Genomic DNA, 14,800 nt, shown 5'->3' on the forward strand with positions numbered 1-14,800 from the left:
CTCCTCCTCTCCTTTTCTCCCTCCCTCCGCCTAGCCTTCTCCACTCTCCCATTCCGTCCCCCCGATCTCGCCGGGATCTCCTCGCCGGCGGCGGCGATGGCGGGCAACGACAACTGGATCAACAGCTACCTCGACGCCATCCTGGACGCCGGAAAGGCGGCCATCGGCGGCGACCGGCCCTCCCTCCTCCTCCGCGAGCGCGGCCATTTCTCCCCCGCGCGCTACTTCGTCGAGGAGGTCATCACCGGGTACGACGAGACCGACCTCTACAAGACATGGCTGCGCGTACGTCCGTCGCCGATGCGCCCACCGCAATTCCGACTCCTCTCTCCCGTTGCTGCTGCTCTGATTCCATCACCGATCTGGGCGTGCCGTGTCTGCAGGCGAACGCGATGAGGAGCCCGCAGGAGAGGAACACGCGGCTCGAGAACATGACGTGGAGGATCTGGAACCTCGCCAGGAAGAAGAAGGAGGTGAGCTCGGTTCTTTCGCCGGTTGCTTTTCTCTCCTTGGACCGTGCTAGTTCAAAGTATCGTTCGGCGTTGGATGGAGTTCGTGGCGACCATTCTACCGAGAGGTTGGTGATTAGCTCGAGCGAGTTGGATAGACGAGTGCTTTTTTTCCCTAGTTATTGCCAGAAGGGATCCCTTGCCAGAAATTGCACAGATGTTGCTAGGTGACGTTTGGACGCAACTCGATCAGTTAAGATGAGATGCATAAAAACAGAACACTATATTGACGTGGGAGAGTTTGCTTTCAGACGTCATTGCCTTCTGATACAGCTTTGATGTTACACCTTGCCCACTTCTAATAAATCCCAAGTTTGTCAGCTGCTCCTCCTATGTTTCTAATCGTTGTTAGTTTGTAAATGCCTTTCCTTGTCTAGCAGCTAAAGCAATTGTGACAGATGCTGGGAACAAGGGAATTTCATGAATGTCCACTGCCCACTAGCTAAGTATCTGAGTCAATTGGCCATTCTGACTCGGCCTATCCCATTCGGGCATCCTTTCGTATATTCCAAAGCTCTCCCTGGACCCTGGCTATTATTGTGTTCTCATAACACATCACATTCCATTTTGACTATAGTTCCCTGTCGCATTGTTAAGCACTTTACAGTATTATTAGGGCATGTCTCGATTGACAGACAGACCAATCCGGTACCACCTGAACCTACATCTGACCTTGATCGATCTGGTCTATCACAAAGCGATCCTTCCTAGGCTTCCCTGCGAGGGGTCTTCATTGATTCGCTGATTCCTCAAAAATCATCAGATGACCCCATCTTCCGCGGCTTGGTTTCATGACGGATGAACTGAGCCTGTACGGGACAGTACCACAATCCAAACAGACCATTAGTCTACCTCTGATTTACCACTTGGCCTGCCGTTTTACATTTATACCTCTTTTGTAACTATGACTATGTAGTACCCAATGCTGTGTTAATTGTACCACATAAGTTTTTTATATCAAAGAGCGCAGAGGTCCTGATGTTCTATTCCTGCTTTCATGAGAGGCCAAATATTAGAGTTTTGTCTATTCTTCTCTTTCTAAAATTGTCCTCTATTTATACATATTTGGATATGCAGTTTGAGAAGGAAGAAGCCTGTCGTATGTTGAAACGCCAGCCAGAAACCGAGAAAACACGAGCTGATGCTACCGCAGATATGTCTGAAGATCTGTTTGAAGGAGAAAAGGGAGAAGATGCTGGTGATCCATCTGTTGCGTATGGTGACAGCACAACAGGGAGCTCACCTAAGACAAGTTCAATTGACAAGCTATACATAGTATTGATCAGGTATAGATGATACTCCTTTAAAAGAAATGTTTCCACCTCTATTTTGGTGATTTAATAAACATATGCGCACTAAGAGTAAGAGGTTATGGTCCTTTTTGATGGATAAACAATCAGGTTCTTCCAAATCTTTTTCCGTAGGGAGCAAGGAAGAAATGATTTCTTCTATTCTTTTAGTATTTGGAGGGGCACTGATTTCTTTGTTCTGACAAATGCGTAAATCTTATGGCGTTTCCCTACTGTCAGTGTTAGTGGAAAGCCAAATGAATCGCTCACGACTCTAGTGGCATATGGGCAGCTAGCCGGTTTTACAGTGGCTAATATGCAATTTGGAACTCATCACTGGCATATAGCCTTTGTTAATCAATCTGCACTTTATACTGCAGTCTACATGGTCTTGTCCGTGGTGAGAATATGGAGCTTGGCCGGGATTCAGATACAGGTGGCCAGGTAACTTTGCTGCACTCAGCTAATAAGATAACAACTTTTATTGACATGTACAAGTGCACATCATGATCTATTATATTGCGTACACTTCCAATATTTGACAACTCAAGTTTGACTTGATGATTATTTCTTAAAAAATTACAAAGATTCCTATTTCTTCACAACTCAAATTTTACTGAAGAATGTATCTTAATGGGAGTTTAAATAGGTTCTATATTTTGCAAGGAAAAAAAAAACTTCTACTCCTATATGATACTCAGCGGTTGTCATCTAATTATAATTGGATACTTTTCCTCCTGTATTGGAATTTCTATTATTTTGCTCTATCACTCAAAAACATTTAGATTTTGTGTCATTGATTTTAGTATTTGATCGGTCGCACTTGTTTTCTCCATTACAAATGAACATACCTAGAAAAGACACAGCACATTCACATTTATATTTTGTAATCTGATATTTCCCACCTATGTAAAGGTTAGATGAGTAAACAATATATTTCAACATTTTTGTAGGTCAAATATGTGGTCGAACTTGCTAAAGCATTGAGTTCATCTCCTGGAGTTTACCGGGTTGATCTGCTAACAAGACAAATCTTAGCACCAAATTTTGATCGCAGTTATGGTGAACCAGTGGAATTGTTGGTTTCAACAAGTGGTAAAAATTCTAAACAAGAAAGAGGAGAGAATAGTGGTGCATATATAATACGGATACCGTTTGGTCCAAAAGACAAGTATCTAGCTAAAGAACAGCTATGGCCTTTCATTCAAGAATTTGTTGATGGTGCACTCAGCCATATTGTGAAGATGTCAAAGGCCATAGGTGAAGAAATTGGCTTCCGACATCCGGTATGGCCTGCTGTGATTCATGGGCATTATGCCAGTGCAGGAATTGCTGCTGCTCTACTTTCTGGAGCACTTAACCTTCCTATGGCATTCACGGGACATTTTCTTGGGAAAGATAAATTGGAAGGGCTTCTCAAACAAGGGCGAAAAACAAGGGAACAAATAAATATGACATACAAAATAATGTGCCGAATTGAGGCAGAGGAGCTATCTCTTGATGCGTCTGAGATCGTCATTGCAAGCACCAGGCAAGAGATAGAAGAGCAGTGGAACTTGTATGATGGTTTTGAGGTTATACTTGCAAGAAAGCTTCGAGCAAGAGTAAAACGTGGTGCTAATTGTTATGGCCGTTTTATGCCTCGTATGGTTGTAAGTACACATTCTACTATCCTCCTGCTGTAACTTTGATCGTTGCAAGTATATTCTTTCCAGGCAATTAGCACAAGATGTAATTGCACCAATTGTCTATTGTGGCTTTGATTTTTCTCTTATTTTCTCTTCATGGCTGTTGCAGATAATTCCTCCTGGAGTTGAATTTGGTCACATCATTCATGATTTTGATATGGATAGTGAAGAAGAGAATCCATGCCCAGCATCTGAGGATCCACCTATTTGGTCTCAGGTCACTGCGTTTTCTACAGCACACTTTGCACACTAAGTCATTAATTAAGCATTTATTCAATTGTTAACGTAGATGATTTATTTTGACCTGTCAAACCTGCATTTCAAATTTTAAACACTGACTATACATATGTGTACAACTGGTGGCAGATAATGCGCTTCTTTACAAATCCCAGGAAGCCTATGATTCTAGCTGTTGCTCGCCCTTATCCTGAGAAGAATATTACAACACTTGTAAAGGCATTTGGTGAATGTCGGCCACTAAGGGAGCTTGCAAATCTTGTAAGATTGATATTACTTGTCCTGATATTCTTTTTTTTTGTTACAGGACCTTAACCACAACCCTTAGGATGTTGAATGATCTTATCTTTTGTGCTTATTTCTGGTTTTGTATTGCAGACATTGATAATGGGTAATCGTGAAGCTATTTCTAAGATGCACAATATGAGTGCTGCTGTGCTGACATCAGTGCTTACATTGATTGATGAATATGACTTGTATGGTCAAGTGGCATACCCCAAGCATCATAAGCACTCAGAAGTTCCCGACATTTATCGTTTAGCTGCAAGAACAAAGGTACACTCTTTTCCTTTGGTATGGAACATATCATTTGAGGTTCTTGTTTTGTACTTGTTTATCTGGTTCTAGCACAGAAAGTCATACATTTGAGATATATAAAAAAATCAAGTAAAAAAGGAAGAATGGATTCTTGATTTTGTGAACTAGAAGCCATGGTTTATTTAATAGCAGCTGAACTTGTTACATCCTTAGGAGTTGTGTTCCTTTACTATACACTTGGATGCTGATTGTACGCTATCTTTCTGCAGGGAGCTTTCGTAAATGTAGCTTACTTTGAACAATTTGGGGTTACTCTGATAGAGGTCAGGACTCTTGAGATTCCAATTTACTATTTGCTGCTATTACCGTACTATATTGTCTCTGTATCCTAGTTACAACCAATTTGCTGTATCCATGAGCAGGCTGCTATGAATGGTTTGCCTATAATCGCAACCAAAAATGGAGCCCCTGTTGAAATTAATCAGGTGTGTTTTCCTTCCGTTAGTCCTTTGGTACACGTACTTTGTTTTTGAAAAATATGTTACATTTCTACATCGGTTTTTCTTGTTGATGCTAATGCAGGTCCTGAACAACGGTCTCCTTGTTGATCCACATGATCAGAATGCCATTGCAGATGCCCTCTACAAACTTCTTTCTGACAAACAACTTTGGTCAAGGTGCAGAGAGAATGGACTGAAAAATATTCACCAATTCTCATGGCCTGAGCACTGCAAGAATTACCTGTCAAGGATCTTAACTCTTGGCCCGAGGTCTCCTGCTATCGGTGACACAGAGGAGCAGAGTAATACACCTATTTCAGGAAGGAAGCATATCATTGTTATTTCTGTAGACTCTGTTAGCAAGGAAGATCTAGTGAAGATAATCAGAAATGCTATTGAGGTCATACGGACACAAAACATGTCGGATTCAACTGGTTTTGTGCTGTCAACTTCACTCACAATATCAGAGATATATTCATTGCTAGTACCTGCAGGCATGCTTCCCACTGATTTTGATGCTTTCATCTGTAATAGTGGGAGCAACATTTATTATCCTTCATACTCTGGTGAAACGCCAAACAATTCCAAGATTACATTTGCATTAGATCAAAATCACCAGTCACATATCGAGTATCGTTGGGGAGGAGAAGGCCTAAGGAAGTATCTAGTGAAGTGGGCCACTTCAGTGGTAGAAAGAAAGGGGAGAACAGAGAGGCAAATTATTTTTGAAGATCCAGAACACTCTTCAACCTATTGTCTTGCATTTAGAGTGGTTAATCCCAATCATGTAAGCCTTTAATTTCCCAGCCATATGTTACTTTCTTGAAACTCCGTGTGCACATCCCTTCATTTAAGTATTTACCACCATTTTCCTTTCATGACCTTTGACATGACTATTTTCTTATGTAGCTCCCTCCTTTGAAGGAGTTGAGGAAGTTGATGAGAATCCAATCTCTCCGTTGCAATGCATTGTATAACCACAGTGCTACAAGATTATCTGTAGTCCCTATTCACGCATCACGTTCTCAGGCTCTAAGGTTTGGCATTTTTATTTATTTTTATTATTTATTTATTCTTTGTCATCCCTTCAGTTACCAGCTTATATCTTTAAGGTATTGTATCTGCATTTTAGATTTCCTACTAATTTTATTAAAATTTTTACGAATGTGTGTTCGTACAAGCAAAACATTAAGGGCTTGTCTGGATGGACTGGATATAGCCCTGTTAATTGGGTTGGGTTTATTGGTTTTAATGGTTTGGTTTATATAATAAGTTCATTTGAATTGGTTTTATAATGAGTTGGCCTGCTAGATGGTTTGGTTTGGTTTGGGTTTTACAAATAAATAGTTTGGAAGGTGTTTGGGGTGTGTGGTATTATTTTTGGATCTAAAAGACTCTCAACCTGTGGGTTGAGACCCATTAAGAACCCAAAAGCCTGGAGCCTCATCTATCAAGAGTCGGACCCTAAAAATAAAACCTCGCGTTCACACCTTAAAATTTTGGATAAATTGATCGAAACTTGTTACAGATGAATTAGTTTAACAGTCCGCTACTGTATGCAAAGCAGTACGGCTGGACTTACATGTGGGGCCCGCGTCAAGAGTCGGACCCTAAAACTAAAACCTCGTGTTCACACCTTAAAATTTTGGATGAATTGACCGAAACTTGTTGCAGATGAATTAGCTTGATAGTCCGCTACTTTGTGCAAAGTAGTATGGCTAGACTTACATGTGGGCCCCACGTTGAGAGTCACATACAAACTCAAAAAAAAAGTTAACTAATGGGTTTTTATTGGGTACCTAATGGGTTCTTATTGGGTTGTAACCATATTTGGCAAGTAATTTGTATAACTTATGCAATGGTAAGTTTGGGGTGGTGTGGTGTGTGATAGTGGAGGTTTGGTTTAGGGTGGGTTATATTTATTTTCTTATGAGAATAGATTGGTGTGGTTACAACATGGGTTACAACCCAATTAACAGGGCTAACTGGATAGGTAGGAATTCAGGATGTAGTTCAAATATGATCAAAATTCGAAGGATTTGGTCACAATCCCCTAGCCAAAGAAGTCTGAGATGTTGTAACCTCATACTCCATTAGTTACTATTGTGTTCAGATGACCCGACTGCAGTTCATTTTGTTATAAATCCCCTCAAGTTTTAGTATAAGATTGTGCCTTCCCTTTGCATGCTTTCGCTTTGAATAGATATTTAACATTCAGTAGGATTCTTTCACGAGTTGATGGAAGCTCTATTATTGTCTCAAAGCAAAGTTGTCTTTTCTATTATTATTTTTTTTGAAGCAAAAGCAAAGTTCTCATGAATAGTACCAATATGCCCTAAAGTTTGCTGAATAGAGAGCTTTGTGCGTTACTTCAATAAGCTCTTAGTCTGCACATGTGTATCATATTGTTACCACCGATGACATTTTTTTTTCCATTAGGTACTTGTGTTTACGTTGGGGGATAGAGGTACCCAATGTGGCAGTCCTCGTCGGCGAAAGTGGCGATTCAGATTACGAGGAGCTGCTGGGTGGTCTCCACAGGACCGTCATCCTGAAGGGTGAATTCAACATCCCTGTAAACAGGATCCACACCGTCAGGAGATACCCCTTGCAGGATGTCGTCGCGCTCGACAGCTCAAATATCATCGGCGTTGAGGGCTACACGACCGATGACCTGAGGTTCGCCCTGCAGCAGATGGGTATACTGACGCAATGACACCATTCCGAGCTTCTGTTCCCATACCACATGAACGAGAAAACCAAAGGAGACACCGTTTCCATGCTTGATGGAAATGCGATTTTGTTTGTAGGCTGTAGTAGAGGTGTTTGTGTCACTGTGTGCGGTGGTGGTGGTCTATTCTTGAGCTGTGAATAACTGCCCTCTGTTTGTACTGTCCCCAAATTTTGAAGTGAGTACGTGCGTTACAACATATTGATAATGAAAAAAAAAACAAATGCAAAAGAAAGGAATGGTTGGGAACGGCAATGTTCCAAGGCACGCGGTTGCTGAGCCTGGAAAATGGACTCCTCTCTCCAGACAAATCTCTCCATCATTTGTCTGGATAAGGGGTGTTTGGTTTCATGAACTAAAGTTTAGTTCGTATCACATCGAATATTCGAATGCTAATTATAAAACTAATTATAAAATTAATTACATAAATGGAGGCTAATTTACGAGATGAATCTATTAAGCCTAATTAATTTATCATTAGCAAATGGTTACTGTAGCATCACATTGTCAAATCATGGGCTAATTAAATTTTATAGATTCGTCTTGTAAATTAATCTCCATCTGTGCAATTGGTTTTGTAATTAGTCTATATTTCATACTCATAATTAGTATCTAAATATTCGATATGACAGGAATTTTAGGAGCTCCTAGAGAACCAAACCACCCTTAGTTTGCTTTACCTTCTGAACATGCATTACCTGGGCGGCAATGCCCCTTCCATTTTCTCTTGAGAGTTGTGATGGCTTGTGTAGCCCAGTATCATGTCGTTTTGATTATTTCCCTTTTCTTCTTAGTAGTGTAATCTCTATTCTTGCGATCAGCTTGAAACTGAAGGTGTAGACGTTGTAAGCACTTGGCTCTATACGGTTGGTTGCAGAGGTCGAAAACTGTTTCTTTTTCATGAGAAAGTATCATGTCGCTGTATGCTCCATGCATGCTCCGACCCACACGCGCGCCCGCAGCTGGAGCGTGCTGTTCCAACGGCACAAAATCGCTGGATGACGAGGCACGTATATGCTGTGGCACGCTGCCGACCCCGTGGAGCGGAGCAACGATCCATCGGAACAGCACGAATCTGTTCCCCCGGACACGTGAGCGGGCAAGCTAAAAAAAGTGAAAAGGGTGGAGAGGCCGTGGTCGGCGATGGAGAGCCAGCCACCTGGTCGACCAACGGATAACGCCGGGGGGACGAGGAGAAAAGGGAAGAAGAATACGAGGGCGAAGGATTCTTTGCGACGGAGGTGGACATGTGCACGATACCAACTCCGATCCCCCCACCGGGCATCGAAGTCACGGTAAAGTTTCTTCCAGGCGAGGAGAAACGAAGGTTGAGAAGCGTGAGCTAGGATGTCTCTTCGAAGATGGAACTAACAAGGCATGCATAGCCCAGCAGCTGACGGACAGGATCCAAGTGAGCCCATGTGACCCAGCCACCCAGGTAGTATACTAGTATCACATTTTGCTTGGACTGGTATCACATTTTGCAGCAATAAAATTATTTGCCATAGGTTAGGTTATGCTTAAGTTTTAAAAATGACTATACTATAATTCAAGATAGTCCGGCATTATGCTTAAGTTTTTTTCAGCTCTATTTCTATCATCCAACCATTGAAACATACTTTCACCATTTCAAATTATTTTGCGTATCTAGACATGTATATCTAGATACATATTGAAGGTTACGAACCTAAAAAATCAAAACAATTTATAATTTGAAATAGATGGAGTACTAAAGTACTAAGCAACACGCTGAATTATATTGTTAGAAACTCTAGAAATCTTAATCACAATGCAGAAAATCTGGATTGAATTATTACTAACATCTAGTGCCCTCGCGTAGACATTCCACTCCAGCTCCAGCATGCAGCAGCCAAAAGCCCAAAAAGAAGCAACAACACCGCCTGTGAAAAGAAAACACACATAACCAGAGCCGCGAATATCGCAACGCCCATAAAAATGTGACGTGCCACACAAACCTTCAAGCCCAGCGTCGCCAACCATCAAACCCAACCCAACCAAACCAAGCAACGCAATTCCCCCATCCCCGAACCAGCGCCGCCGCCTCCTCTCTCCGCCACCGCCACCGTCCGGACGCCCCCCGCGCGCGCCTCCTCGGACCCCCGCACCCCAAGCTCTCCATCCCGCCGTGGATCACCGTGTGAGGAGGGGCGCACCGGCCGGGCCCCGGCGGCCCAGATGGTGTCCGGCGCCGGCGGGGGCGAGTAGCGCGATCGGCGGCGGCGGCGGCGGCGAACGGATCGGCGGCGCGGCGAGGCGGCGGCGGGGGCCACCATGTCTGCGGTAGTGTGCGGCAAGAGGTCCTCCTCCATCTTCGGCGACGAGCTTATACCTTCCCCTTCCTCCCCTCCGTCCCCTCCCCATCACCATCATCCCTCCAAGCGGGCTCGCTGCTCCCCGGCTCGCCGGAGGGAGGCGCTGCTCCACCACCTACTCCCCCTCTTCCCGGACATGGATCCCCAGGTTCGTCTACGTGCTTTGTTTATCTATAATTAGCAAAATTCGGTGAGAAATGGCGCTTGGATGCGGAAAGGTGGCTCATTTGGTTCTAACCGAATTTTCTATTTCATGGGTAGCGCGTTTTAGAATCTAGATCTTGCTACTGCGTATCAGATAAGACTGCTCCAGCTAGGTGGATCTAGATGGTATCGATTTTGGTGTGAGCACTTGGATGCGAAAAATACACATTCTTATGGTAGTAGATTCATGATTTTGCAATTTTTTTAAGCTATAGTGTCTGGTGGAACAGGACTCTCTTTGTTCTAAAGTTTTGGTTTTTATTGCATAACTTGTTGTGCAGTGTTTTTACTAAGTGAAGTTAGGTTGAGGCATTTAGATGATTGGCATATCTGTTTTCAAGGAAAAAATGGAGCTAAAACATTTGATGCATGTCTGTTCATTTTTTTTTACACAATGCTTATGAATTAAACAAAGAATTGTACTTGGGTGTTCATCAAGCAGAGAAAATATGAATACTGACATGTGAAATTCCCAGTTTGAGGACATAGTAGTTTATAATCGCCCAAATGGTTCCCAGTTGAGGACATAGTAGTTTATAATCGCTCAAATGGCAAGATTATCTCAACTTTCATCTAGTTTTTGTGCCTTGTTTGGAATACCCACCAAAAAGTTTGATGTTCTGATGCCTGACCATTTCTCAGAATCTTAAAAAGTTATCTGTTTATGAGCTGTCCAGTTTTGCAGTTCGTGTTTATTTGAAGCTCGTATTGGGTTTGCAAGTTCAGGAAGTTTTTTTCATGGTAGTGTGTCACCTTTCCTTCTTGCACTTGGCAGTGCCCTATGTGATGTTATTTATTTTGTGGAATTACAATTCTCATTTCATTATTTATTGAAAATGGTGCTTTCACTCATATGAATTCAATGGAACCAATGTTTTAAATAGCGGCTGATTGCCGCCACGACAGTGTTACACTAAATAGCAGTCTGTAGCGACGCTATAACGACTGAGCATAGCTCTCTGCTAAATTCTATAGCCCGCTATTTAAAACACTGAATCGAACTAGATATTTATATCAATTCTGTTTGAGATGTATTGGACTATTGTAGATATGTAGATGATACTGACAGGTCCAATGTACATTTGACAATCACCCACGTATTTTGATATAGTAAGCTTTTGGAAAAACCTGTACCCATTTGTGCTAGCTAACAACTAACAACATTTATATTGGTCTATGTCATGTGTCCCACACATGTAAGATTTTCTTATATCGCCATGGTATTCACATATATTTTGTGACATGTATCCTTTGTTTGGAATATATGTTTCTGGTTATGTGGTTGTTATCTGCAGCTGGGCACTTCGTTTGAATATTACCATTTTTTTAGAGATTGGCAATTATATGATTGTATTCTTGATTATAGCTTGTCTTGGTAGTGAATAAATCAAGTATATGATGTTGATTTTCATTTGGGTTACACTGATACTGATTTCTAAAATGATGCCAGTTGCTCGAAAGAGCTCTTGAGGCATCTGGAGATGATTTAGATTCTGCAATAAAAAGTTTGACTGAGCTGCGCTTGGAGTCAGCTGAGGCTATCCTATCCGCTACTGTTGGTGCATCAGAGAATGGTCTATCGGCAGCTCTTAAGTTGTCAGCTGAAGGTATCTTGATTGGATTTCATTACAAGGCAGTTGCATGAAATAATTTGTAGCATATATTAGTCGTGCATTCACATGTTTGATTACTGGTAAGAACTTTGTTAGATTAATGTTTGCTACAGTTAAAAATCCACTTGCTTGGTGTTGCCTAAATTTTTGGGCAATGCCATCAAGGAGGCATCTTTTGTTGTCTTTCCAACATTGCAGCATATGCCTATTTCCTGTTGATCCAGATTTCCCACTTTGTATTATCAGTGTTTATTTGAGGTAGCAGCGAATGCCTGTACTTTGTATTGGCTAAAGCTAACTATCAGGTGTGCCAACCGTCTTAGTTCACCTTCTATCTTTTCTTTTTCTTGGGTATTACTTAGGCTTCTATTTGTTCTAGGATATGTACATTCAGAAATCACTTGTTTTTGCTACATCTTCATAAATCATTTCCTTTGATGCTAACTTTATGATTCTCAATCTTGGACAGGCACTGTCAGTAATGGCCGTGTAGTTACTGAGCATCCCCCTGCAATTGATATTAATAAGACAAATAATCATAGCTCTGAATGGGTTGAGCTATTTGTCAGAGAGATGATGAGCTCCTCCGACATAGATGATGCACGAGCTCGTGCCTCCAGGGCTTTGGAAGCATTTGAAAAATCCATCATGGATCGAGTAGGGCCTGAAGCAGTGCAGAATTTGCACAGGGTACTATAGCATGCATCACTAGGCATTTTGATCTGTTGGACCTGTGCTTGCTGGGAAGCCTAAGTGGTTATGTTTTTACTTGTCCATAGGAAAATGTGATGCTGAAGGAGCAACTAGCAATAATACTGCGCGAAAATGCTGTTCTGAAGCGCGGTGTTGCGATACAGCATGAGCGCCAAAAAGAGTTTGATGCAAGGACTCAGGAGGTTGACAGCCTGAAACAGTTGGTGCTGCAGTACCAGGAGCAGCTAAAAACTCTCGAGGTACTCCACGCTCATCACCTGTTGCAATTTTGACCCTTTCACATTTTACTGTAAAAATGTTAATCTGGGAATCGTGGTTCATTGCAGATAAATAACTATGCACTTAGAGTGCATCTGAAGCAAGCTCAGCAGAACAATTCTATGCCTGGACGTTTTCCCCCTGATGTCTTCTAATAAATGTTGTGCTTATGTACCTCTCATAATAAACACCATGATGTATTTAAAGTGAGGGAGAGGGATTCACGTATCGCTACTGTGATATAGTGACTCAGGACCTTTAGGCCGAGAGCTCAAATGTTGCATATACCAGCAAATCACCCAATCATCAGGCTTACGCAGCTACGAAGCATCGACATAAGGTCCGGAACTCCTGTTTACTTGGAGGTTGAACTGGTATGTGACATTACTGTCTGCTTGGCGGTGCACCCTGGTGCTTACTGTCTGCTTGTGACATTATGGGTTGCGTCATTGCGTGGGTTGGAATTGTAAGAACTGATGCATTGTAATATGGAACGCAGAAGAATCAAGCGATGTACTGGTTATATTGAGAGAGAGAGGATGTTTTACCAGCTAGAACTGTTCATGTTTAAGAGACTTCTGCAATCTGAATCCAGTTTACCAGCTACCGAACCCGTACGTCCATCTGGATGAATGAATAGCTCCACCAGTATGTTCCCAGGTAGCGGTCGTCACCACGTCGACCAAGACTGAGCTCTCTGCCGTTCCCTTGGACGAAACGAAACAAAACGCTGCGCTCGGCGCGGCGGAGCCAGCTGCCAGGATCCGCGGGCCGCGCGCCGACACGGCCACAGCGTGATCCCTGCGGTCGCGCTGGACGAGATCACCGGCCACCTGCACGGCGCCCGCCGGCGACTTCCTCCGCTGCGGTCCGGGGTAAGAAGATACACGTGGCCCCTGACGTCGGTAGCGCCCGTGTCCGCGCCATCGATCGCGCCTATTCGAAGTCAAGAGGTACTCTGCTCGTGTGCCGGCCTCGAAGCACACCGCGGTGACCTCGCGGCGGCCGGTTACGCTGTCCTGCGGTGCCGCGCCGGCGCCGCTGCCGGCCTCTCCAGGTCAACGACTCTTCCCTTCCAGGCTCATCTATCTCCGACGGCAGCATAGACATTGAAAGCATCCATCTGAGCGACAGAGCGAGTAGTTCCATTCCACCAGCGCACGCTGCACCTCGCGGTCGCGGTGTCCATACTGGCATCCCGGCACCTGAACGCGGTGCCGTGACGGCGCCCTCATCTCGTCGATGAAGCGGAGCGACAGCGTTCTTCTCGGCTTCTCGCCGGCGGTCCGGAACGGGAACACGTCTCACACGGTCACATCGTCTTGGGCCCAGGAGAGCTGGCGGTGGCGTGCCAGTCGTCAATGGCGCCGGCCGGCCTCAACCAGGGGTCCACCCTGGGCCTATCCAGGACGTTGGATAGGATTTATACGGCCGAGGTCGACGCGGATAACTACACGCACCCAAGGCCCTTTTCGTCTTCCTCTTGCGGTCTCGCCGGCCGGCTCGCCGCCCTCGCCGTGGCGTCAAACCGAGCCGCCGCGACGGCTTCCACCACCTCGATGGAGGGAGTCGACGGAAACTTCTCCCTGGGAAGCTGGAACACGTTTCGAACCATCTCGATCTCGCAGGAGAGCTAGCGGTGGAGTCCTCGGCGGCGTGGTCGTCGCCACTGGTGGCGGGCAGTCGGACCCTACGGGTGGACGGTAAATGAAATACCGTCCACCCCTGGGCCTATATCGGACGTTGGATCGGGCTTGGGCGGTCGAGATCGGCGCGGACGCTGCAAGGTACCGAGGCGCCGAGGCCCTCTCCGCCGGTCTCCGCCTTCGCCGCGCGACGCATCCCAAGGGTTCCCCTCCACGACGTGCGCTGCGGCGGCACCGTCCAAGATGGCAGCGCCGGCAAGAATCGCCGCCCATCTATGGCAGAGCCAGCAGGGAGCGTCGTCTACTCTGTGCCGGCGGCCGCGCCGTGGGCATTGGCGCAATCGAACCGCTCCGAGGTTTGTAGAAGCTGGGCATGGAGATCGTGGTCTTGCCGTTGCCGCACCAGTCCGTATCACGGCCAGCAGCTCCAGCGCTGCATTAAGAGTGCTCAGCTCAGACGCCGCCAATGGCTGCATGGCGTACCCTCGCCATCGGCGTCTTCCACGATGACCCCCGCAACCGGCTGTCGTCATCAAACCGC

The 14,800-nt window shown here is 44.6% G+C and overlaps 2 protein-coding genes across 2 annotated transcripts; both read left to right on the forward strand.

Moving 5' to 3' along the window:
- LOC101781780 (probable sucrose-phosphate synthase 2) lies at positions 1-7,758 on the forward strand. The gene is made up of 13 exons (XM_004951606.4): positions 1-285; positions 384-473; positions 1,587-1,795; positions 2,179-2,242; positions 2,752-3,450; positions 3,596-3,703; positions 3,853-3,984; positions 4,102-4,278; positions 4,530-4,583; positions 4,683-4,745; positions 4,843-5,547; positions 5,670-5,797; positions 7,200-7,758. Exons 1-13 carry the CDS (start codon positions 97-99, stop codon positions 7,474-7,476), a joined length of 2,895 nt encoding a protein of 964 aa, XP_004951663.1. The 5' UTR covers positions 1-96; the 3' UTR covers positions 7,477-7,758.
- A 1,678-nt stretch (positions 7,759-9,436) lies between these two features.
- Positions 9,437-13,184, forward strand: LOC101782176. Its single transcript, XM_004951607.3, has 5 exons — positions 9,437-9,972; positions 11,479-11,635; positions 12,111-12,331; positions 12,421-12,594; positions 12,682-13,184. Exons 1-5 carry the CDS (start codon positions 9,784-9,786, stop codon positions 12,766-12,768), a joined length of 828 nt encoding a protein of 275 aa, XP_004951664.1. The 5' UTR covers positions 9,437-9,783; the 3' UTR covers positions 12,769-13,184.
- Positions 13,185-14,800: the final 1,616 nt, after the last annotated feature.

The sequence above is a fragment of the Setaria italica genome, chromosome I (assembly GCF_000263155.2).
Source record: "Setaria italica strain Yugu1 chromosome I, Setaria_italica_v2.0, whole genome shotgun sequence".
NCBI classification, from domain to species: domain Eukaryota; kingdom Viridiplantae; phylum Streptophyta; class Magnoliopsida; order Poales; family Poaceae; genus Setaria; species Setaria italica.